This window comes from Artemia franciscana, chromosome 20, assembly GCF_032884065.1.
Source record: "Artemia franciscana chromosome 20, ASM3288406v1, whole genome shotgun sequence".
Lineage (NCBI taxonomy): Eukaryota > Metazoa > Arthropoda > Branchiopoda > Anostraca > Artemiidae > Artemia > Artemia franciscana.
The window spans coordinates 1,376,358-1,395,694 of record NC_088882.1 but is presented as its reverse complement, the minus strand read 5'-3'; the positions used below and the strand labels follow the sequence as shown (position 1 = coordinate 1,395,694).

Sequence of the window (19,337 nt, the reverse complement as noted above, 5' to 3'; positions counted from 1 at the left end):
TTTGTAAATGCCTGTTTATTTTTGAACTCATAAAATCATAGTAAACACCAAGTTCATAATTTGCTTAGGAAACCCCAAATGCCACTACTGTATTCTATTTCTTTGCTGTTACAAATATATTTTTTTATGAGTTTAACTAGTCATAATGAGCCAATCTTGTTTAAAAATTAACACAGCTTTTATTATGCTGACAGATATTAAAGTTAATAGTTATGTATTTCAAACACTTCAAATGCAAGCGATAACACTTGAACTTGAGATACAGATTCAGTCCAAGAAAGATTTGCACGTTTATACAACATTGCGCCATTAGGGGGGGGGGGTTACCCCCACCCCCTAATATGCAAATACTTAGCCAAAATCTGTTTTTAAAGTGTTATATATTCATCATGTTTTGTTATTATTCATAAATACGTTCTGAGACCATACTGGCTATGCATGACATATGAGAACAAAGAAAGGGAACAAAAAATGAAAAGAGAAAAAACAAATAGGTGAAAAAACGAGGATTTTATCAGCCAGTAGCTAAATATTGAAAAACAAGCAAATATTTCGACAATGACCTCCGCCAAGTCGTCCTCAGTGCTCAAAGAAAACAAAGAAAAAAAAACAAAAAAAACAGCAAATTCTAACCTTTATAAGTGACCTGCACGAGAGGAAGACAGATACTGACTCAACCAACAAAAAACCAAGTTTAAATCAATGAAAGAGAAGTTACCAATTAGATTGAATAAGTATCCTTTGCCTTGCAACAGATTTCGCCTGTCTACAATTTCGGTTTTCATTAGATATGCGGACATGTTGTCTTAAATTAGATTGAGCGGAAATATTCATAGATTCTTTTAATATTAAATTATTATAAATTGGGCTTAAGGAAATATCTCCCGTGTCTCTATTTATAGCCAAATTTCTATTTATATGTTTTTTTTATCTCAATAGCCTCTTTAAAAGATTGCGGTAGACCATTTACAGTAGATATTAAAGTTGCCTCTTCAAAAAGAACTAAATGGGCAGGATTTTCGTATATATGCTGGGCCAGAGCTGAATCAAAGTTGTCATTTTTATTTTTCAATTCCCTGAGTTTTCTTTGAGCACTGAGGACGACTTGGCGGAGGTCCTTGTCGAAATATTTGCTTGTTTTTCAATATTTAGCTACTGGCTGATAAAATCCTCGTTTTTTCACCTATTTGTTTTTTCTCTTTTCATTTTTTGTTCCCTTTCTTTGTTCTCATATGTTATTATTCATTAGGATTTTGACAAGACACATAGGCTCGACAGTTTGGAATGTATTCCCAGAGTATATAAGGGAGTCTGAGTGTCTCCCACAGCTTAAGCGCCGGTTAAAAATGCATTTTTTAATGATGAATGATTAAGATGGTGAAGAGAAGCGAATTGAAAGAGAAAGGGCTATCCAGAATTTTTCAGGCCTGAACTATTATTTGAAATATTTTTTTTTTTTTTTTTTGTATTTAACGAGTTAGTATTATTGATGATTAATGTAACATGAATGTAGTCGCTATTACAGGCCAGAACGGCCTTTTTGCGACTAATTGGCATGTATATGATATAAAGGTTTTAAATAAAAATCTACCTACCTACCTAACTTTAACTATTGAGTGTTGGCGGTATAATACATAAGTACCAAAAGATCTTTTGAGGCAAGTGAGGGTGAGGTTTGTCTGTCAAGGGGCATCATGATCCAAGAAAATTATTATAGAATCCCCATCGCTCTGTGCCAGTATAAAAACTTTCACGCAGATGCAGGCCAAATAACAGATTCACAATGATTATAGGTGTGTCAAAATAGTTGTAGGTATAGGCCTGTAGAATTATAGGAGTAGGTCTGCTAGTACTAAACAACTTAGTGACAGTCATTAATGCACACAGTTTAGAGCCTTACAGCCTTACAATAAGTGAGTCCAACCATCTTTGAAGCGATGGGGGAGGGGATATCTGTCTGCCAAGAAGCAAAATGCTCAAAGAAATTCATTATAGAACTATAGAGCCTCTCTGTGCCAACATACAAGCTTTTAGCTTACAAGCTATTAGAGGAATAAATAAAATAAATAAAAAATTCACATGAATACGGCAAAATTAAATAATGCACACTAATTATAATTTGAATTTGTGCGCAATTGGAGCATAGGTGTGTGCATACTCTGAAACTAGGAGAGGACTCATCACTGAAAAATAAACCTTCTCAGATGTGAATATACATATTGCGCCAAGTGTCACTCTCAGAATTCTCCAGCGCTTTTGTGCCTTAGGCATTTCAGAAAGAATGGAGGGGCGGGAAGGTATCTTTTCAAACCATTCAACTTACACCAAAGCCGTATTAAGAGGGGGGAGCGTGGGGTTTGAAAACCCCCTCCCCCACAAAAAAAGCTTTTTCCGACTTACAAAAACGTAACAGAAATAAATTTAAACAAATTTTTTTGCCCCCCCCCCCCCGAATTTTTTTTTAATCTGCATGAAGAGCTGTTCAGGGGGGAAGGGGGATCAACCCGGACAAGCTGCCCCGGGCGCCGTCCTTTGGGGCCACGTGGCTGGGGGGTTGCCAACTGTGATCGAGATTGTCACTTTGATTCGGCTTTTTTTGCTTATATTTGAGTCGGGAGGTGGGGCGTTGTAATTAATTTTTCCCCGGGCACCATCAACCCTAGGAAAACATTGTTGTCTAACTTAACCACTCAATCGGATTTTAAACAATCTGAGTTGTTGTATAACTCCAAACCACCAGATTTCGTTTGTACCCTCATTGGCACTTTAAGGTTAATGCCCTTCAGACCCCCTAGTCTTGGTAAGAGTTGATTTAAATTGATGAGGATGTATGAGGATATTCTTTGTGACAATCGATCATAAAAAAAGTTAGCTTCAGGCATGCACAAAGTTAATGACTTCAATCTAGGTGACAACTAATATAAATTGATATGATTTTTTCTTGAAACAATCTGTCAAGAACCCCGAAGCACCCACCTTGCATAGGATTAATTTAACTTGTGTTACTTCTGCGTAAAAAAAAAAGAAACAAAAAAAAACATTTGGTTATACCCGCCAAGATAGGGCTCAACTATAATAATAATAATTTATTTTTGACCCACTACAAAACATCAAAGCGGAGTATCAATAAAAGAAACAAAACAAACACTACACAAAACAGAAAGATGCACTACACAATTCTAATCTGTCTATATATATATATATATATATATATATATATATATATATATATATATATATATATATATATATATATATATATATATATATATATATATGTATATATATAAATATATATATATATATATATATATATATATATATATATATATATATATATATATATATATATATATATATATATCAAAAGGACCACATGCGAAGCCCATGAACAAAATCTGGAGATTTTTTTTTATTTTTTCTAAATTTTCCAAAAAGTTTGCCTTTTTTTTTGCTTTTTTTTCTAAATTATTTCATCCTTCTGAACAAATTAACGAATTTCAGAAATAGTTAATTTAATAGTCAATTAATATCTAATGAAAAAATTTGACATACGTACCTGGTTCACGAATAAGAGAATAATAGAGCTAATTTATTCTGATTTGTCCCCATATTCTCCCCTTTTCAATTATTTATTCCTTTCTTCTATTCTACAATAGCTTGAATCTAGAAAAGTGTTACTCCAGACTGCATTTGCCAAACAAAGACCAAAATTATACAAACAATGACAGAATGAAGCTTAAAAAAAGGGGGGGGGGGAGAGAAAATGACAGAATGATAACCCTCTGGATTATGAAAAATACCTTTTTCTTGATATACAATTTAAATTTCTTACTGGATTATGATATATACATATTTCTTTTATATATAATTTAAAAATACCCTTTTATTGTTTTTTTTCTTGAAAAATTAAAAAAAAAATACCCCCCCCCTAGATTTCGAAAATATATTTTGCCCTCCCTTTACATTTTTACGAATTTAACCCGACATTTAAAGACCTGGATGGCAATATCTCATGATGTATCATTTTGAGCGCATCCTAACAAGCCAAACTGCTTCTTTGCTATCCGACAAATTTAAATCTTTATATTTGTTAAAAATTTAAAATGGTGATGTTTTGGTAATAAGATGAAGTGAAAACCAGTTAATCAGTCAACAGCGTTTCTTACTGGGACACATTCCAGTAGCAAACATCTACACCCTGGAAGCCATCCATCCAGGGCCAGACAAAGAGCAGTTCACTCCCGAATTGGCTGGGAAAAATTCGTAAAAAAAGTTACTAGGAGGTTGCAAAGAGGGAGGCTTTGAATAGGTTGGGATGGAGGAGGAGCGTCCAGAGCTACTATGGCCTCAGTCGGCTTGGTGTTGCAGTCAGTTTTTATTAGTAGTAGGTGCTCATTAGTAGTAGTAGGGTCCGCAGTTAGGGTGGGAGGATGACACAAAGGAAGATTTAAGGAAAGTGGGAACTTCCTGGGAGATTGTAAAGAGGGAGGTTTTGAACAGATTGGGATGGAGGAAGAGTGTGTACAAGTTTGTTGGTCTCAGGCAGATTGGTGGTGCAATGAGTTGTTAGTACTAGTAGTACTGGTACTCAAATAGATTAGACCAATATTACCCGGGTAATAAATACTGAGATCCAAGAAATTAGAACTTGTCGGATGAGTAACACTTATTTTTTCTGATTTTTAAAGATAAATATAGTTGTTTAAATTTGCGCTTAACTAGTTCAAAAAATCAGATTCCATTTTCAGTGTCCTCGGTACATGACATCGAAAAAGTATATTTCCCTTTTTTTAGTGGCTCGTGCGCGTTCGTTCGTTGCCTCTATTTGCTAATTTACTACCATGCTAACCCGCCACCCACCTCCCAACGTAAAAATTAATAGGGACACGAAAAGTGTACAGAAAGGAGATATACACGTATAAAAGACTATAAACCGAAAAGACTTTCATATAAATATAGTCTACGCTACCTTAATTGTCTGACATACTGTGTTTCATCCCAAACTGATAGAGGTTTATTATTGTTTTAGTTTTATGGTATTAGTGATTTCATTTTGGTTCTTCTTCTTCTACCTAATTGGTACACATTTTCAAATTCAAGAATTCTGACGATAATGTGGCATAGGCTCTGTTCAAATTATCGTAGGCAATTCCACTTTATGTTTCCTGAGTTTCAATGGCTATGGGGAGTTTTAATACCATTTCGTTATGTCAAACTCCCCCCCCCCCAAAAAAAAAGAAAGAAAAAAAAAACAGTACTTACAACTCCTGCCACTAAATACGCACTGGCCATGATCCAATTGATTACAAGACAAACTAACCCAAGAACAGTAAACCTGAAAAAGAAGATTAAATTTCTCTTTCATTATATTCCGTACAATGAAGATTAATTTCAAGAAATACAATTAAATTTCATGAAAATGCAAAGAAGATTAAACTGATCTTCCCAGTATATTCTATACGTTGCACGTTAAGCTTCTATTGGACTTAAAATAAGCCTGTTTTTGGGCCCATCAAAGTGCTAAGATCTTAAATATGAGAACGTGCCTCTTTTCAATCAGATTATCGTTTTTTACTTCATCAAAGTGGTAACAGCTTATAGGTTACTGTTACTAGCTTCATCTAAGTACTAAGATGTAACAGGTCACTGCCAAATAGAACATTGAAGAGACATCTTTAATAATAATTTCATCGAAGTCCTCAGACCACTGATCAGAGTAGAATGAAGAAAGATGTTAGCAAAAAAAAAAAAAGTCCTATGATTAGGGTCCTCAGATTTTAGTTAAAGTCGTTCTCTGTCAAAACATGAAATAATATCGTAGGACGACGATTTGCTGAAAAAAAGAAGCTAATCTACTCACGGTTAAGTAGCAAGGCAAATTAAAAGACGCTATTTGTTCCCTGGCTATTCAAATAGTGTATTTGCCAAATGTCGGGAACAGATTAGGGTATCAAGCTGAAACTTTCAGGGAGTACTAAGGGTAGGAGGGTAAGTGCACTTTGAATTATGATTTGGGAGGTAGGGTAGAGGTTGATCAAATGATGTTATGCACATGTAGGCTATCGAAATAGCATATCCGTATTTCAGGTACTATTGAGGGGGGAAGGGTGAGGGAGGACTTCAAATTTTGTCTCGGGAGAGGGCGTAAATATTTTGTCTCTTGTCAATCTATCTTCAGTGTTCATTCAGACTTCGTCCAGTTAAGACCAGTGTTGAAAAAGGACTATATTTTGAATTATTCATATAGTTCCGTGTTATGCAGTAAAGAAAACATTTACGTTTTGTAAAAGTACTGGATTTAATTATTCAGTGACCAAAAAACTAAATCTTTTCTGGATACTTTTAAAAGGCTTATTGGAGTGACTCACAGTAACTCATTTGGATAAACAGTTTATTGGATAGATAGCCGATACTTGGATGTTTGGTTTATTAGGGGGGTCTTCAAACACCCCTCTTGTAAGTAAATTTCTTTGATATGGCCTTATATAAATCGGGTAATCTTTCTTTTGCTAAATTCGCTAGGTATCCTCTGTGGCCCGTCAGAATTATAGACTTCATGAAGATTATTCAGGCAGTTGGAAATATTTGGTATATTGCTATGAATTTCAAGGTCAGCACATGGTAGCGGAGATCAGTCTACTTAATTTCGAATCCAATGAGAATAAAGCTTGGAAAAAATGCAATAAATGTTAAAAAAGCTTTTGATGAACTGAATCTAATGCCAGGTGTCTGCCTTGAAAAATTTGAGAAGACGAAAAGATTGATCATTCCATTTCAACGCTTCAAAAAATTGTAGCCGCTCAGAGCGCAAGTACTGTTAAGTGAGACTAATGAAGTAATAGCACGATTAACGGCGACATAAATAGAAATTGTTCACACTAAGGATAACTTGAGAAAGGACATGGAAACAGAGGTGTCAACTCACTTAGCTACGATTGATAAAACAAAATTCTCGGTTGAAAACATCGTTTCAGAAGTCAATCAATCTATTATTGTGGAACATACCCCAAAATTTACTGAAATTGACAAACAACTGAAGGCTATGAAAAGTCACTTTCTATCTCTAGACGATAGAAAACTTCGAATTAAGCCGCACATAGATGATATCGACCTAGACTCTAATTAATAATTAATTAGTTGATATTTTAATAATTAACTATAATTAATAATTAATAACAAAATTAATAGCTTCAGCTGTTTGAAAGTAACCCTTTTAAAGTACCAAGTTTTCTAGAGTCTTGTGAGGGTCAAATTGATATTCTTGACGCGTACCAATCTTTTCTTACCAGGGATAGTCTTCTTTCCTCGTATTGTTTCCCAGGTTATTCATTGATTTCAAAGCTAGAACTTAATGCAGCGAGGTGGAATCGCTTTCATACGGAAGGATCGACTAAGGTACAGGGAGAGGGATGATTTGACTTGTTGGATTGAAGGTAAAATTGAAACCGTTGCAATAAAGGTGCAGCTAGAAAACAAAACATTTTGTTTTGCCTGGTGTACTGGACTCCTGGTGCTGTTCTGGAGTTCTTCTGAAATTTTGAATGTTTTATGACACGAATAAGAGCAAGTAATTTGGTTTGTATTTATGCGGGCGATTTTAATTTTAACCTATTACACCTTAATGGGGTGAATCCTAATTTTTTAATTGGATGGTCTCGTCTAATTATTTTCCCATAGCTGGAATTCAAACTAGAATAACTGATGATCCAGCAACTTTAATTGATAATTTTTTTTTGTGCCTGGAACTTTGATTTCTAAATACGTTTGTGATGTTGTGACTGTACCGGGATCTGATCATCTTCCTATAATTTGTTCATTCAAGTCTTTGAGTAAAGAGAAATCTGGGCTTCAAGGAAAAATGTAAATAAGGCAACTTAAGTCTGCAAATTTGAGAAGATTTCAAGAGTTATTAGTTGTATATCACGGGATGATTGGAGATGAAGGGATGACGAGATGACGGAAGAAAAAAAAGATGCTTCAGTCGCTTTCGATAAGTTTTTAAATGCGCTTTGGCCGGTTTATGATTCTTGTTGCCCTATAAAAATTGAGAAGAAAAGGAAAAAAGCTTAGAAAACCATGGATTAGTGCTGCAATAATGGAAAATACTGAAGAAAGAAACAAGCTTTACCGTTTATACCTGGAATCTAATACGCAAGAAGACTTGGAAAGATTCCAGCGATCAAGAAACTTGGTGAATTTTCTGAGGAGATCCGCTGTCAGAAATTATTATTCTGAAAAGTTTAGTGAAAATGCTGGTGATACGAAAGGTACCTGACAAATTATAAATGACGTATTGAAGGAAGGCGAGTAGTTGAACCGAAGCATATTGCTGATGAGTTTAGTAAATATTTTTCGAAGATTGGGACTTCCATTAAAAGTGATATTGCTCAGTCTAGTGATGCGAGAGTGACTGAAGGTTTCATTGAAGAGACAGGGTCTGGAAATGCAGTGGTTATCGAGCAATGTACTATGCTGGAACTTGAAAAGGTTATTAAGACATTTAAGTCAAATTCTGCCGGGATAGATAGCCTAAGTCTTAAAGCTGCTGGATGCTATTTATTACCATCTGTTTTGTTTTTGATTAATCTTTCAATGGAGAAAGGCCAATTTCCAGATGCTCTAAAGCAGGCAAGAGTCATACCACTGCACAAGGGTGGAGATAAGCAAGAGATGACTAATTGGACACCAATATCAATCCAACCTTTATTTTCAAAAATTTTTGAGAAAACTGTACATGAGCGACTATATAGATTTCTTGAGTCCTAGGGATCACTATGCAATACTCAGTTCGGGTAGTATAGAATTTTCTTTACTCATTAGCAATGACCTTGTCTACCCTTTGTTATCATATGCATATTATGCTTGGTTTGTAGCAAGATTTATTGATGCAATATTTTTTGCAAGATAATGGAGGACTCCACAGTGAATACATACAGAGTTGCAGGGTTCCAATGACTTGTAAAAGACACTTGCGCAGTTTACGGCATCTTTGTAGGGTTTCACGGGTTTGATTATTGAGCCGGGGTGCTCTTTACTACAGTTTGTTACCACGAACTGTTTGATTTATTGATGCTAGGCCATTATGTTTAGGTGATTCAGGTTCATGGCGATTCTTCGTCTTTGCAGTATTTTGAATTTTTTACTTCACTCTCAAACTTCATTTACTCTTTGTGTGTTATTTCTTATTCTTATGCTTTACTCCTTCCCATTTATAGCACTACGTGTCTAAATTGACATCCTTTCCCACTTCTTCTCCAGATATTATTTCAACGGAGGATTGGATCAAACATTTTTCTAAGGTTTCTGCAACTGACCCCCTTCCTCAAGATACTATCTTTAACTCAAAACTGTTGACGCATTTTTGTATCACCTGAAGTTCTACCACTAGTGCGACATCCATTACTTAGAAACACTATATGATCTCCGCTATGTCTCAAGAATACACAACTGTCTTGAAGAAGGAGGTGTTCTTAGGTGGACAGGGTATCAAAGTCTAACCGCTGTTAAACAATTAATTTACTTGTTAATATTACTCTATTTACTATTTCATGTGTTTACAACTTAAATGGTTTGAAAATTAACAAGCTAGTGCTTTTTAATACTTGAAAAAATGGAAAATATGTTGGGTCTATTACTAACTAACTATTCCTGTTACAATAGTGACAGACAAGTACCTACACAGAAGTGTAGTAGAACTACACTTTTGTGTAGGTTTCGTTTAACAGACAAGTACCTACATAGAAGTGTAGTAGAACTACACTTCTTAGGTGTGTTTCGTTTAACAGACAAATACCTACATAGAAGTGTAGTACAACTACACTTCTTAGGTGTGTTTCGTTTAACAGACAAATACCTAAACTACACTTCTTAGGTGTGTTTCGTTTAACAGACAAATACCTACATAGACGTGTGGTACAACTACACTTCTTAGGTATGTTTCGTTTAACAGACAAATACCTACATAGAAGTGTAGTAGAAATAAACTTCTTAGGTATGTTTCGTTTAACAGACAAATACCTACATAGAAGTGTAGTACAACTACACTTCTTAGGTGTGTTTCGTTTAACAGACAAATACCTACATAGAAGTGTAGTACAACTACAATTCTTAGGTGTGTTTCGTTTAAAAGACAAATACCTACATAAAAGTGTAGTAGAAATAAACTTCATAGGTATGTTTCGTTTAACAGACAAATACCTACATAGAAGTGTAGTACAACTACAATTCTTAGGTATGTTTCGTTTAAAAGACAAATACCTACATAGAAGTGTAGTACAACTACACTTCTTAGATATGTTTCGTTTAACAGACAAATACCTACATAGAAGTGAAGTACAACTACACTTCTTAGGTGTGTTTCGTTTAACAGACAAGTACCTACACAGAAGTGTAGTAGAACTACACTTCTTATGTGTGTTTCGTTTAACAGACAAATACCTACATAGAAGTGTAGTACAACTACACTTCTTAGGTGTGTTTCGTTTAACAGACAAATACCTAAACTACACTTCTTGGGTGTGTTTCGTTTAACAGACAAATACCTACATAGACGTGTGGTACAACTACACTTCTTAGGTATGTTTCGTTTAACAGACAAATACCTACATAGAAGTGTAGTAGAAATAAACTTCTTAGGTATGTTTCGTTTAACAGACAAATACCTACATAGACGTGTGGTACAACTACACTTCTTAGGTATGTTTCGTTTAACAGACAAATACCTACATAGAAGTGTAGTAGAACTAAACTTCTTAGGTATGTTTCGTTTAACAGACAAATACCTACATAGAAGTGTAGTACAACTACACTTCTTAGGTGTGTTTCGTTTAACAGACAAATACCTACATAGAAGTGTAGTAGAAATAAACTTCATAGGTATGTTTCGTTTAACAGACAAATACCTACATAGAAGTGTAGTACAACTACAATTCTTAGGTGTGTTTCGTTTAAAAGACAAATACCTACATAGAAGTGTAGTACAACTACACTTCTTAGATATGTTTCGTTTAACAGACAAAAACCTACATAGAAGTGAAGTACAACTACACTTCTTAGGTGTGTTTCGTTTAACAGACAAGTACCTACACAGAAGTGTAGTAGAACTACACTTCTTATGTGTGTTTCGTTTAACAGACAAATACCTACATAGAAGTGAAGTACAACTACACTTCTTAGGTGTGTTTCGTTTAACAGACAAGTACCTACACAGAAGTGTAGTAGAACTACACTTCTTAGGTGTGTTTCGTTTAACAGACAAATACCTACATAGAAGTGTAGTAGAAATAAACTTCATAGGTATGTTTCGTTTAACAGACAAATACCTACATAGAAGTGTAGTACAACTACAATTCTTAGGTGTGTTTCGTTTAAAAGACAAATACCTACATAGAAGTGTAGTACAACTACACTTCTTAGGTATGTTTCGTTTAACAGACAAATACCTACATAGAAGTGTAGTACAACTACACTTCTTAGGTGTGTTTCGTTTAACAGACAAATACCTACATAGAAGTGAAGTACAACTACACTTCTTAGGTGTGTTTCGTTTAACAGACAAGTACCTACACAGAAGTGTAGTAGAACTACACTTCTTATGTGTGTTTCGTTTAACAGACAAATACCTACATAGAAGTGTAGTAGAACTAAACTTCTTAGGTATGTTTCGTTTAACAGACAAATACCTACATAGAAGTGTAGTAGAACTACACTTCTTGGGTGTGTTTCGTTTAACAGACAAATACCTACATAGACGTGTGGTACAACTACACTTCTTAGGTATGTTTCGTTTAACAGACAAATACCTACATAGAAGTGTAGTAGAAATAAACTTCTTAGGTATGTTTCGTTTAACAGACAAATACCTACATAGACGTGTGGTACAACTACACTTCTTAGGTATGTTTCGTTTAACAGACAAATACCTACATAGAAGTGTAGTAGAAATAAACTTCTTAGGTATGTTTCGTTTAACAGACAAATACCTACATAGAAGTGTAGTACAACTACACTTCTTAGGTGTGTTTCGTTTAACAGACAAATACCTACATAGAAGTGTAGTAGAAATAAACTTCATAGGTATGTTTCGTTTAACAGACAAATACCTACATAGAAGTGTAGTACAACTACAATTCTTAGGTGTGTTTCGTTTAAAAGACAAATACCTACATAGAAGTGTAGTACAACTACACTTCTTAGATATGTTTCGTTTAACAGACAAAAACCTACATAGAAGTGAAGTACAACTACACTTCTTAGGTGTGTTTCGTTTAACAGACAAGTACCTACACAGAAGTGTAGTAGAACTACACTTCTTATGTGTGTTTCGTTTAACAGACAAATACCTACATAGAAGTGAAGTACAACTACACTTCTTAGGTGTGTTTCGTTTAACGGACAAGTACCTACACAGAAGTGTAGTAGAACTACACTTCTTAGGTGTGTTTCGTTTAACAGACAAATACCTACATAGAAGTGTAGTAGAAATAAACTTCATAGGTATGTTTCGTTTAACAGACAAATACCTACATAGAAGTGTAGTACAACTACACTTCTTAGGTGTGTTTCGTTTAACAGACAAATACCTACATAGAAGTGTAGTACAACTACACTTCTTAGATATGTTTCGTTTAACAGACAAATACCTACATAGAAGTGTAGTACAACTACACTTCTTAGGTGTGTTTCGTTTAACAGACAAATACCTACATAGAAGTGAAGTACAACTACACTTCTTAGGTGTGTTTCGTTTAACAGACAAGTACCTACACAGAAGTGTAGTAGAACTACACTTCTTATGTGTGTTTCGTTTAACAGACAAATACCTACATAGAAGTGTAGTAGAACTAAACTTCTTAGGTATGTTTCGTTTAACAGACAAATACCTACATAGAAGTGTAGTACAACTACACTTCTTAGGTGTGTTTCGTTTAACAGACAAATACCTACATAGAAGTGTGGTACAACTACACTTCTTAGGTATGTTTCGTTTAACAGACAAATACCTACATAGAAGTGTAGTACAACTAAACTTCTTAGGTATGTTTCGTTTAACAGACAAATACCTACATAGAAGTGTAGTACAACTACACTTCTTAGGTGTGTTTCGTTTAACAGACAAATACCTACATAGAAGTGAAGTACAACTACACTTCTTAGGTGTGTTTCGTTTAACAGACAAGTACCTACACAGAAGTGTAGTAGAACTACACTTCTTAGGTGTGTTTCATTTAACAGACAAGTACCTTTTTAAATTTGTCCTTCTTTTTAGTATATGGGAAGACGGTACCAGCAAGTTTCTATGTTTTGCTTTCTTATTTCAGCCCCACCGAAAAGCTTATTGAAATAATTTTGGATTTTCCTTTCCTTACTGTTTTTAGAAAACCGGGTACAACTTCTGAAATCTGGTGAGTCTTGATGGGATCATGTCCGAACCTTTGAACCATGGTTTTCCCAAGCTTTTCTTACATCTTTCTTTATTATTTCACGCTGGTTTGTCTCAGAATTATGGAACAAAGTCATTTCGCGAAGGCCTAATTTACCATACCTACTTTTAAAAATAAATACATACCTTTTTAAAGGATTTTGACATTAAATTGTAATAAAACTATTTATCTATGATTGCCTATTCAAGTGCAATAGTGGTACTTACAGAAGTATGGTGCAACGAGATCCTTTGACAATGCCAAAAATTAGCACCAGACACAGAAAAATATAAAAACTTAAAACACCAATGGTAACAGGCCACCTAGAAGAACAAGAATATCTTTGAGTTGAATATAAATTCAAAAGACAAAAAAAACAAAAAACTAGGAGACATGTGGGTACAAATAGGTTTGAATATTTTTATTGAGGGAGGGGGGGGGGGGGGTAACCACGTTAAATAAAAAGATAATAGATACTGCTACGGGTGAACAGATAAATCGTAACCAGAACAGAAATCAAAAGGAGTAGTCAATTCAAACTTAATGCAAATAAAAATAACCAAAAATGAGAGTATGGTTACCACTCTCCCACTTACAGATCTAAGGCTAGAGCTTCGTTTGCACTTTACTGAAAACTACATGTAGTTTGAGCAGTATGTTTTTTCTTTGTCAAAAGCACAATAAAAGAAAAGAATATCACGATCATAAGCTATAGGATAAAAAAAGTTTTTTCATAAACACACATTTGTGACCTATAATTTAATCTCCTTATTTGAAAAGGACACTTTTTAAATGAATGGAAAATCGATGCCTCCATCAAGCTTTTGAATTGAATATTGGTCCATTAATTAAAACTTAGTTAATTAAATTAATTAAATAAATTAATTAATTAAAATAAATAAATTAAAAATAAATAAATTAAATTAATTAAAACTATTCGTCACATTTTTGGGGAAACATTTTGGACTGAAGAACCATTAAATGATTTACCAATTGGTTGGCAATACAATTCGTCTCTAAAGCCGCTTTCAAAACTTTTTGATAAAGCAAGGACTCTTATTGAGGAAACTAACCGATCTTCACTTTAACCTTGCTTGATTTGAAATCTCTCTATTTTCTTTCTTCTTCACACTCCATCATTGACGTCTGACTTCAATCCTCTAACAGCTTGCAACAGGATCTGGAACACGCTCCCAGAGTTCATACGAAGCTGCCACTCGTTTGGTATGTTCAAAATTATGTTAGAGATTTTCTAGCTATTAAATAATTTTTTTCCGGTTTCCCTTGGAGTTGCTGTCTCTCGTTTTAGTTGGATATTTAATTGAGTTGGTGAAATCATGTGCTACCTCCTGACTAGCTTGTCATTTTTGGGATTATTAAGGTGGGCGACTCAATTTTTTGGGGGGATTTTGTTTATATTTTTGTGTTGGTATTTTTTTTTCTCCCCTGTTCTTTCCCGGCCATGGAGCCTTATGGGGGAGATTGTGTTGAAGTATATTTTGTTTATGAAATTTATTGTTAAATAAAGAACTCAGAAAAGGAGAAAATTTAAATTTTAAGACAGATTGTTACAAAAATAAAACAAAAATTACACAAAAAAAAGGACATAAATTATGACAATTTGAGGCAAAATAAAAAAATCACTGACAAAATCTTTCTAATAACTTGTTTAACTTACTTACACTTTATTGTTAGAAAGCCAGCTAATTTAATTGAACCCTACTTCTCAACCCGGCGAGTGGCTAATTGTAGAACCGAGTCTGTTGATATTTTAATTAAAATGGGATAGTTGTGCTCATTAAGTTATGGCTAATAGTGAATTAAGTAAAACAGTAAACAGTGAAACTTCTTTTCTTACAGCTAAGAAAAATATGTGTTTCTTATTTGAAGTGCACTACGTCATGAACTTTTCCTTAGAGCCCAACATGAACTAAAGAAAAGACGATTGAAGTCGAACAGCTATCTGACACACGATGGTGCTATAGGTTTTCATGTATTCAGAAAATTCCAGAAACGCAAGCAATTGAACAGAGGAAAAAGTTTAAGAAAAATCCCTTATTCAGTTCAGAAAGAGTGAGAAAGAAAGAAAGAAAGAGAGAGAAAGAGAGAGAGAGAGAGAGAGAGAGAGAGAGAGAGAGAGAGAGAGAGAGAGAGAGAGAGAGAGAGAGAGAGAGAGAGAGAGAGAGTCTGAACTCAACTCCTTCCATATTTTTTTGATGAAAAAATTGTACAGAAGACAGGCCCATACCCGTCTTAACACTGGATTCCTCCCTCCCCTGTTTTAGTTGAGTCTACTTTTCTTTGACTCCAATGATAACAGCGATGTTTAAAACAGATTAGGTTTTTATATCACACCTTCAATACTTTTAAACCACAGAGTTTGTCGAAGTTCACAAGCGGTCAGTGTCTTTTGGACCAGAAGGGGGCGGGGAGACATACTTATAGACCTCCTTACAACATATTTTAAGCTCTAAATTCTAGTTAAAGCTTTATTCTCCTAATTCAACTACTTTTCCAGATAACAGCACCTCATCTAGTACTTTACCAAAAGCTGAATTTTGAAATAATAGAAAAAAGAGAAGCAAATCAAGAAAAAAGCCAAATTCTGAAAAGTAATATTAAACACAAATACCTGATAATTTCAATTTCATGAATCTGGTCAACATAGGGTTGAACATGGACGCTCCTCAATATATGACTACCTAATTTTAGATTATCAGAGATCGAGTTAATATTGCTCACTACGACCCGCATTTCACGAACCATAGCAACGTGAATTGATGCGTTTTGACTAGGGAGAATCTTCTCAAGCAATTTGGTCAGATTCTGTGTTTGTGGTTCTATTTGTGCTTGAATAGACTCAATCACTGATGCAGCCTGGAAGAAAAATGGAATATTTAGATACTGAAATGGTCCTGGCACCCAAGGCCGTATCCAGGGGAGTAGGGTAGGTGTTTGACCCCCCGCCCAAGATGTTTGTCTGACTCATAAAGAGTAAAAAAGAATTAATAGAAAAAAAATTATGCTTTTTCCAAAATTGTGTCCCCCCCTCCCGAAAATATTCCTGTTCCTGCTCATTCAAATTCTTCTCGGATTACGTACGTCTTTAACCCCACATCGAATGGTTGGCTAAAATTGGGTTTACACAACCGTTTTCTCGCCCATGGACTGTCAATCAACCAGTGCTATCACTTACTTGAAGTACTACTTAAGTAAAATTTTTCATTACTTGTACTTGTACTTAAGTAAAAACTCTAGCATGTACTTATAACTTGATACTTAAATAAGATTTCGAAATACTTATTACTTAAGATGCTGATAATGTACTTGTTTTTCAAATACTTTACCTTTGACACGAAGATTTTTTTGTGCGTGTGCTTTGTTAAAAAAATGAAAACTACCAAAGCAATTTTCAAAATTATTAAATACACTCTAAGACCATACACATCGCTAAGCAGATACTTTTTGCCCATTCTAATTTGCAAACAATCTTTAATTTATACTGACTTATTTTTTTGATTTTTTTTTATGCGGTGTTTTTTTCTGCTTTACTGGACTTTACTTCAAAAGGTTATTTTCTCTCTCTCTCTCTCTCTCTCTCTCTCTCTTTTTTTTTATAGCACTATAGACGATTTGGGAGAAGTCCTTGCCAACTATCCAGTGGTTGTACAACTGGTTGACCTTCGTTTTTTCGTCTTTTTTCTATTTTGTTGTTTGTCATACTTCAAAATTAGTAAAATAGATTTTACACAATAAGTGGTAAAAAGGGGGTGGGTGAGAAAAGAGGGCAAGGAGATTCGTTTATTTAACATATCGAATATGTCGGGGAAAAAGTTGTTCTGGGAGAAAAATGGAGATTCTTGTTGAAGCAGGACGAGGGAGGGAGAGTCCTAGGGGGAAAAATTGATACAGAAAAAGAAAATTTGTACAAGGTTATTGAAGGTAGTAGGTAGGTTAAGGTAGTAGAGACTTTAACCTCATTGAAGATGATTCTAAGATCATTTTTTTTTGGACTGCTTCTAATCAGTCTGACAATTTCTTGGAAACGTTTTCTGATGTTGAATTGTAGTCCAATGGAATTGATTGTTCTAGATTGTTCTATAATTGATAGTTTGCTGATTCTTGTACGAAACTTCAAAGTTACTTACAGTTGGAGTGGGGACGCAGCCAAAGAGTTCTAATAACAAAGAATGCCAATTAATAGTTGTATAACTGATTTTTACCGAAAATGAAATTTGCTTACCGAAAACTACAAATATAATTTACCTCTGAAATCTATCAAATATCAAAACCGTTTCAGGCCAAGGTAAGTATTAATTATCAAAATGACTTATTTGTATTTGCGGCAGGCACTTTCTGATACTTGCATCAGACATAACACGAGTTTCTTAGAGTTAGAAAAGGAAATAGATCTAATAAACTTCCCTAATAATAATTATTATTATAATTAGAGTATTAAAATTATTATTAATAATATTATTAAAATTACTATCTAGTAATTATTAATATTACTAAGTCTTGGTAATGGTTTAGTTGATTGTTAGAAAATGATTCTCCCGGGAACAGTTGACTTTTTCATCATAAGTGTACATGTGACAATTGCAATAAGAAACCAAGTTAAAATGGTAAACCCTCATACTATTACTACTACTAACAACTTAATAACACCTAACCACGGGGATGAACTGCTATTCGTATCTTTGGCAATCTGCCATCCTTCATCTATACTTGATCCAGCCATGTTTGGAGTCCATGCCGTAGGTAGGGTTCCCAGAACCCGGGTACCACGCATGTTTTGCCCCCTCTCAATTACTGCCACAATACAAGTAAAAAAAAAGGTTAACGCCCCCTCGGAGGGTGCACCCAAGGACGTCCGCCCCCTTTCTCCCCTAGCTACACTACTTTTTGGAACCCCAATAATGTACTATAATATTCATCAATGGGAATTTCTAATAGTATAACCTTAATGCTTCCGCCAGTCTATTTTGTCCTTCCGCAAGTCTGCAATAGCTGAAGGTTGAAAAAAGTTAGATTTGGATACTCTCAGGTTGTGACAAACCGGTCTAAGTATAATCAAAAGGCTCTGGTTTCTTTGTATTCTGTTTTTTGAGATCACTCTGTACTTTATCTTTCTGGGACCTTTATTCTACTGAAAAAGAGTGGCTTATGTAAACTACGCACATGTTACTATAAATACTGTAAATACATGCTTTATCTACCTCTATCGTATCGAAATCGGAGAATAATCCAAAAATATAAAGCTCCCGATATAACTGCAAAACTACAGGAGCTTCATGATACGTTATCGGCACAAGCATATCGACGGCTGACGGCTTACCCCCTATCCGTTTGTTTTGTAAACTTTTTTCCTTGTTGATTTTGTTGTACTTATGCGTTGTTTTCTTTTGTTGTGATGTTTTCTTTTCTGATGTTTATTTCTGTTTTCTATCTTTTTACTCCACTATCCTCACACCGTTTTGTGCAGTGGGTTATAAATAAATTATTATTAATATTATTAAGTCTTGTTAAAATGGTTTAATTGATTTTTAGAAAACGATTCTCCCGGGAGCAGTTGACTTTTTCATCATAAGCGTGCACGTGAGAATCACAATAAGAATCAAGTTAAAAAGGTATTCCCTCATACTACTACTACTAACAACTCACTATAACATCAAGCCACGGGGATAACCTACTTTTTGTTAGGCCCCAAATGGAAGGTCAAAAAGCATAGTCTCTGGCAATTTGCCATAATTCATCTATACTTGATCAAGCCATGTTTGGAGTCTAAGGTGTAGGTAGGGTTTCCAGCACCCCAGGACAACGTTGGTTTTGCTCCCCCCCACCGCTACCGCAATACAAGTAAAAAAAAACATCAGTTTAACGCCCCTTCGGAGGCTGCACCCGAGGACAGTG

At 34.7% G+C, this 19,337-nt stretch overlaps 1 protein-coding gene across 2 annotated transcripts in view; it reads right to left on the bottom strand.

Moving 5' to 3' along the window:
- The window catches only part of LOC136040256 (protein tweety-like), a 74,639-nt gene that overhangs the window by 39,015 nt on the left and 16,287 nt on the right, over positions 1-19,337 (bottom strand). For both annotated transcript variants that reach the window (XM_065724476.1, XM_065724475.1), the window contains exons 5-7: positions 16,057-16,301; positions 13,652-13,747; positions 5,266-5,338 (exon numbers count right to left, since the gene is read on the bottom strand). In XM_065724476.1, coding sequence (XP_065580548.1) covers positions 5,266-5,338; positions 13,652-13,747; positions 16,057-16,301 — 414 coding nt within the window. The remainder of the gene's footprint in view (positions 1-5,265; positions 5,339-13,651; positions 13,748-16,056; positions 16,302-19,337) is intronic.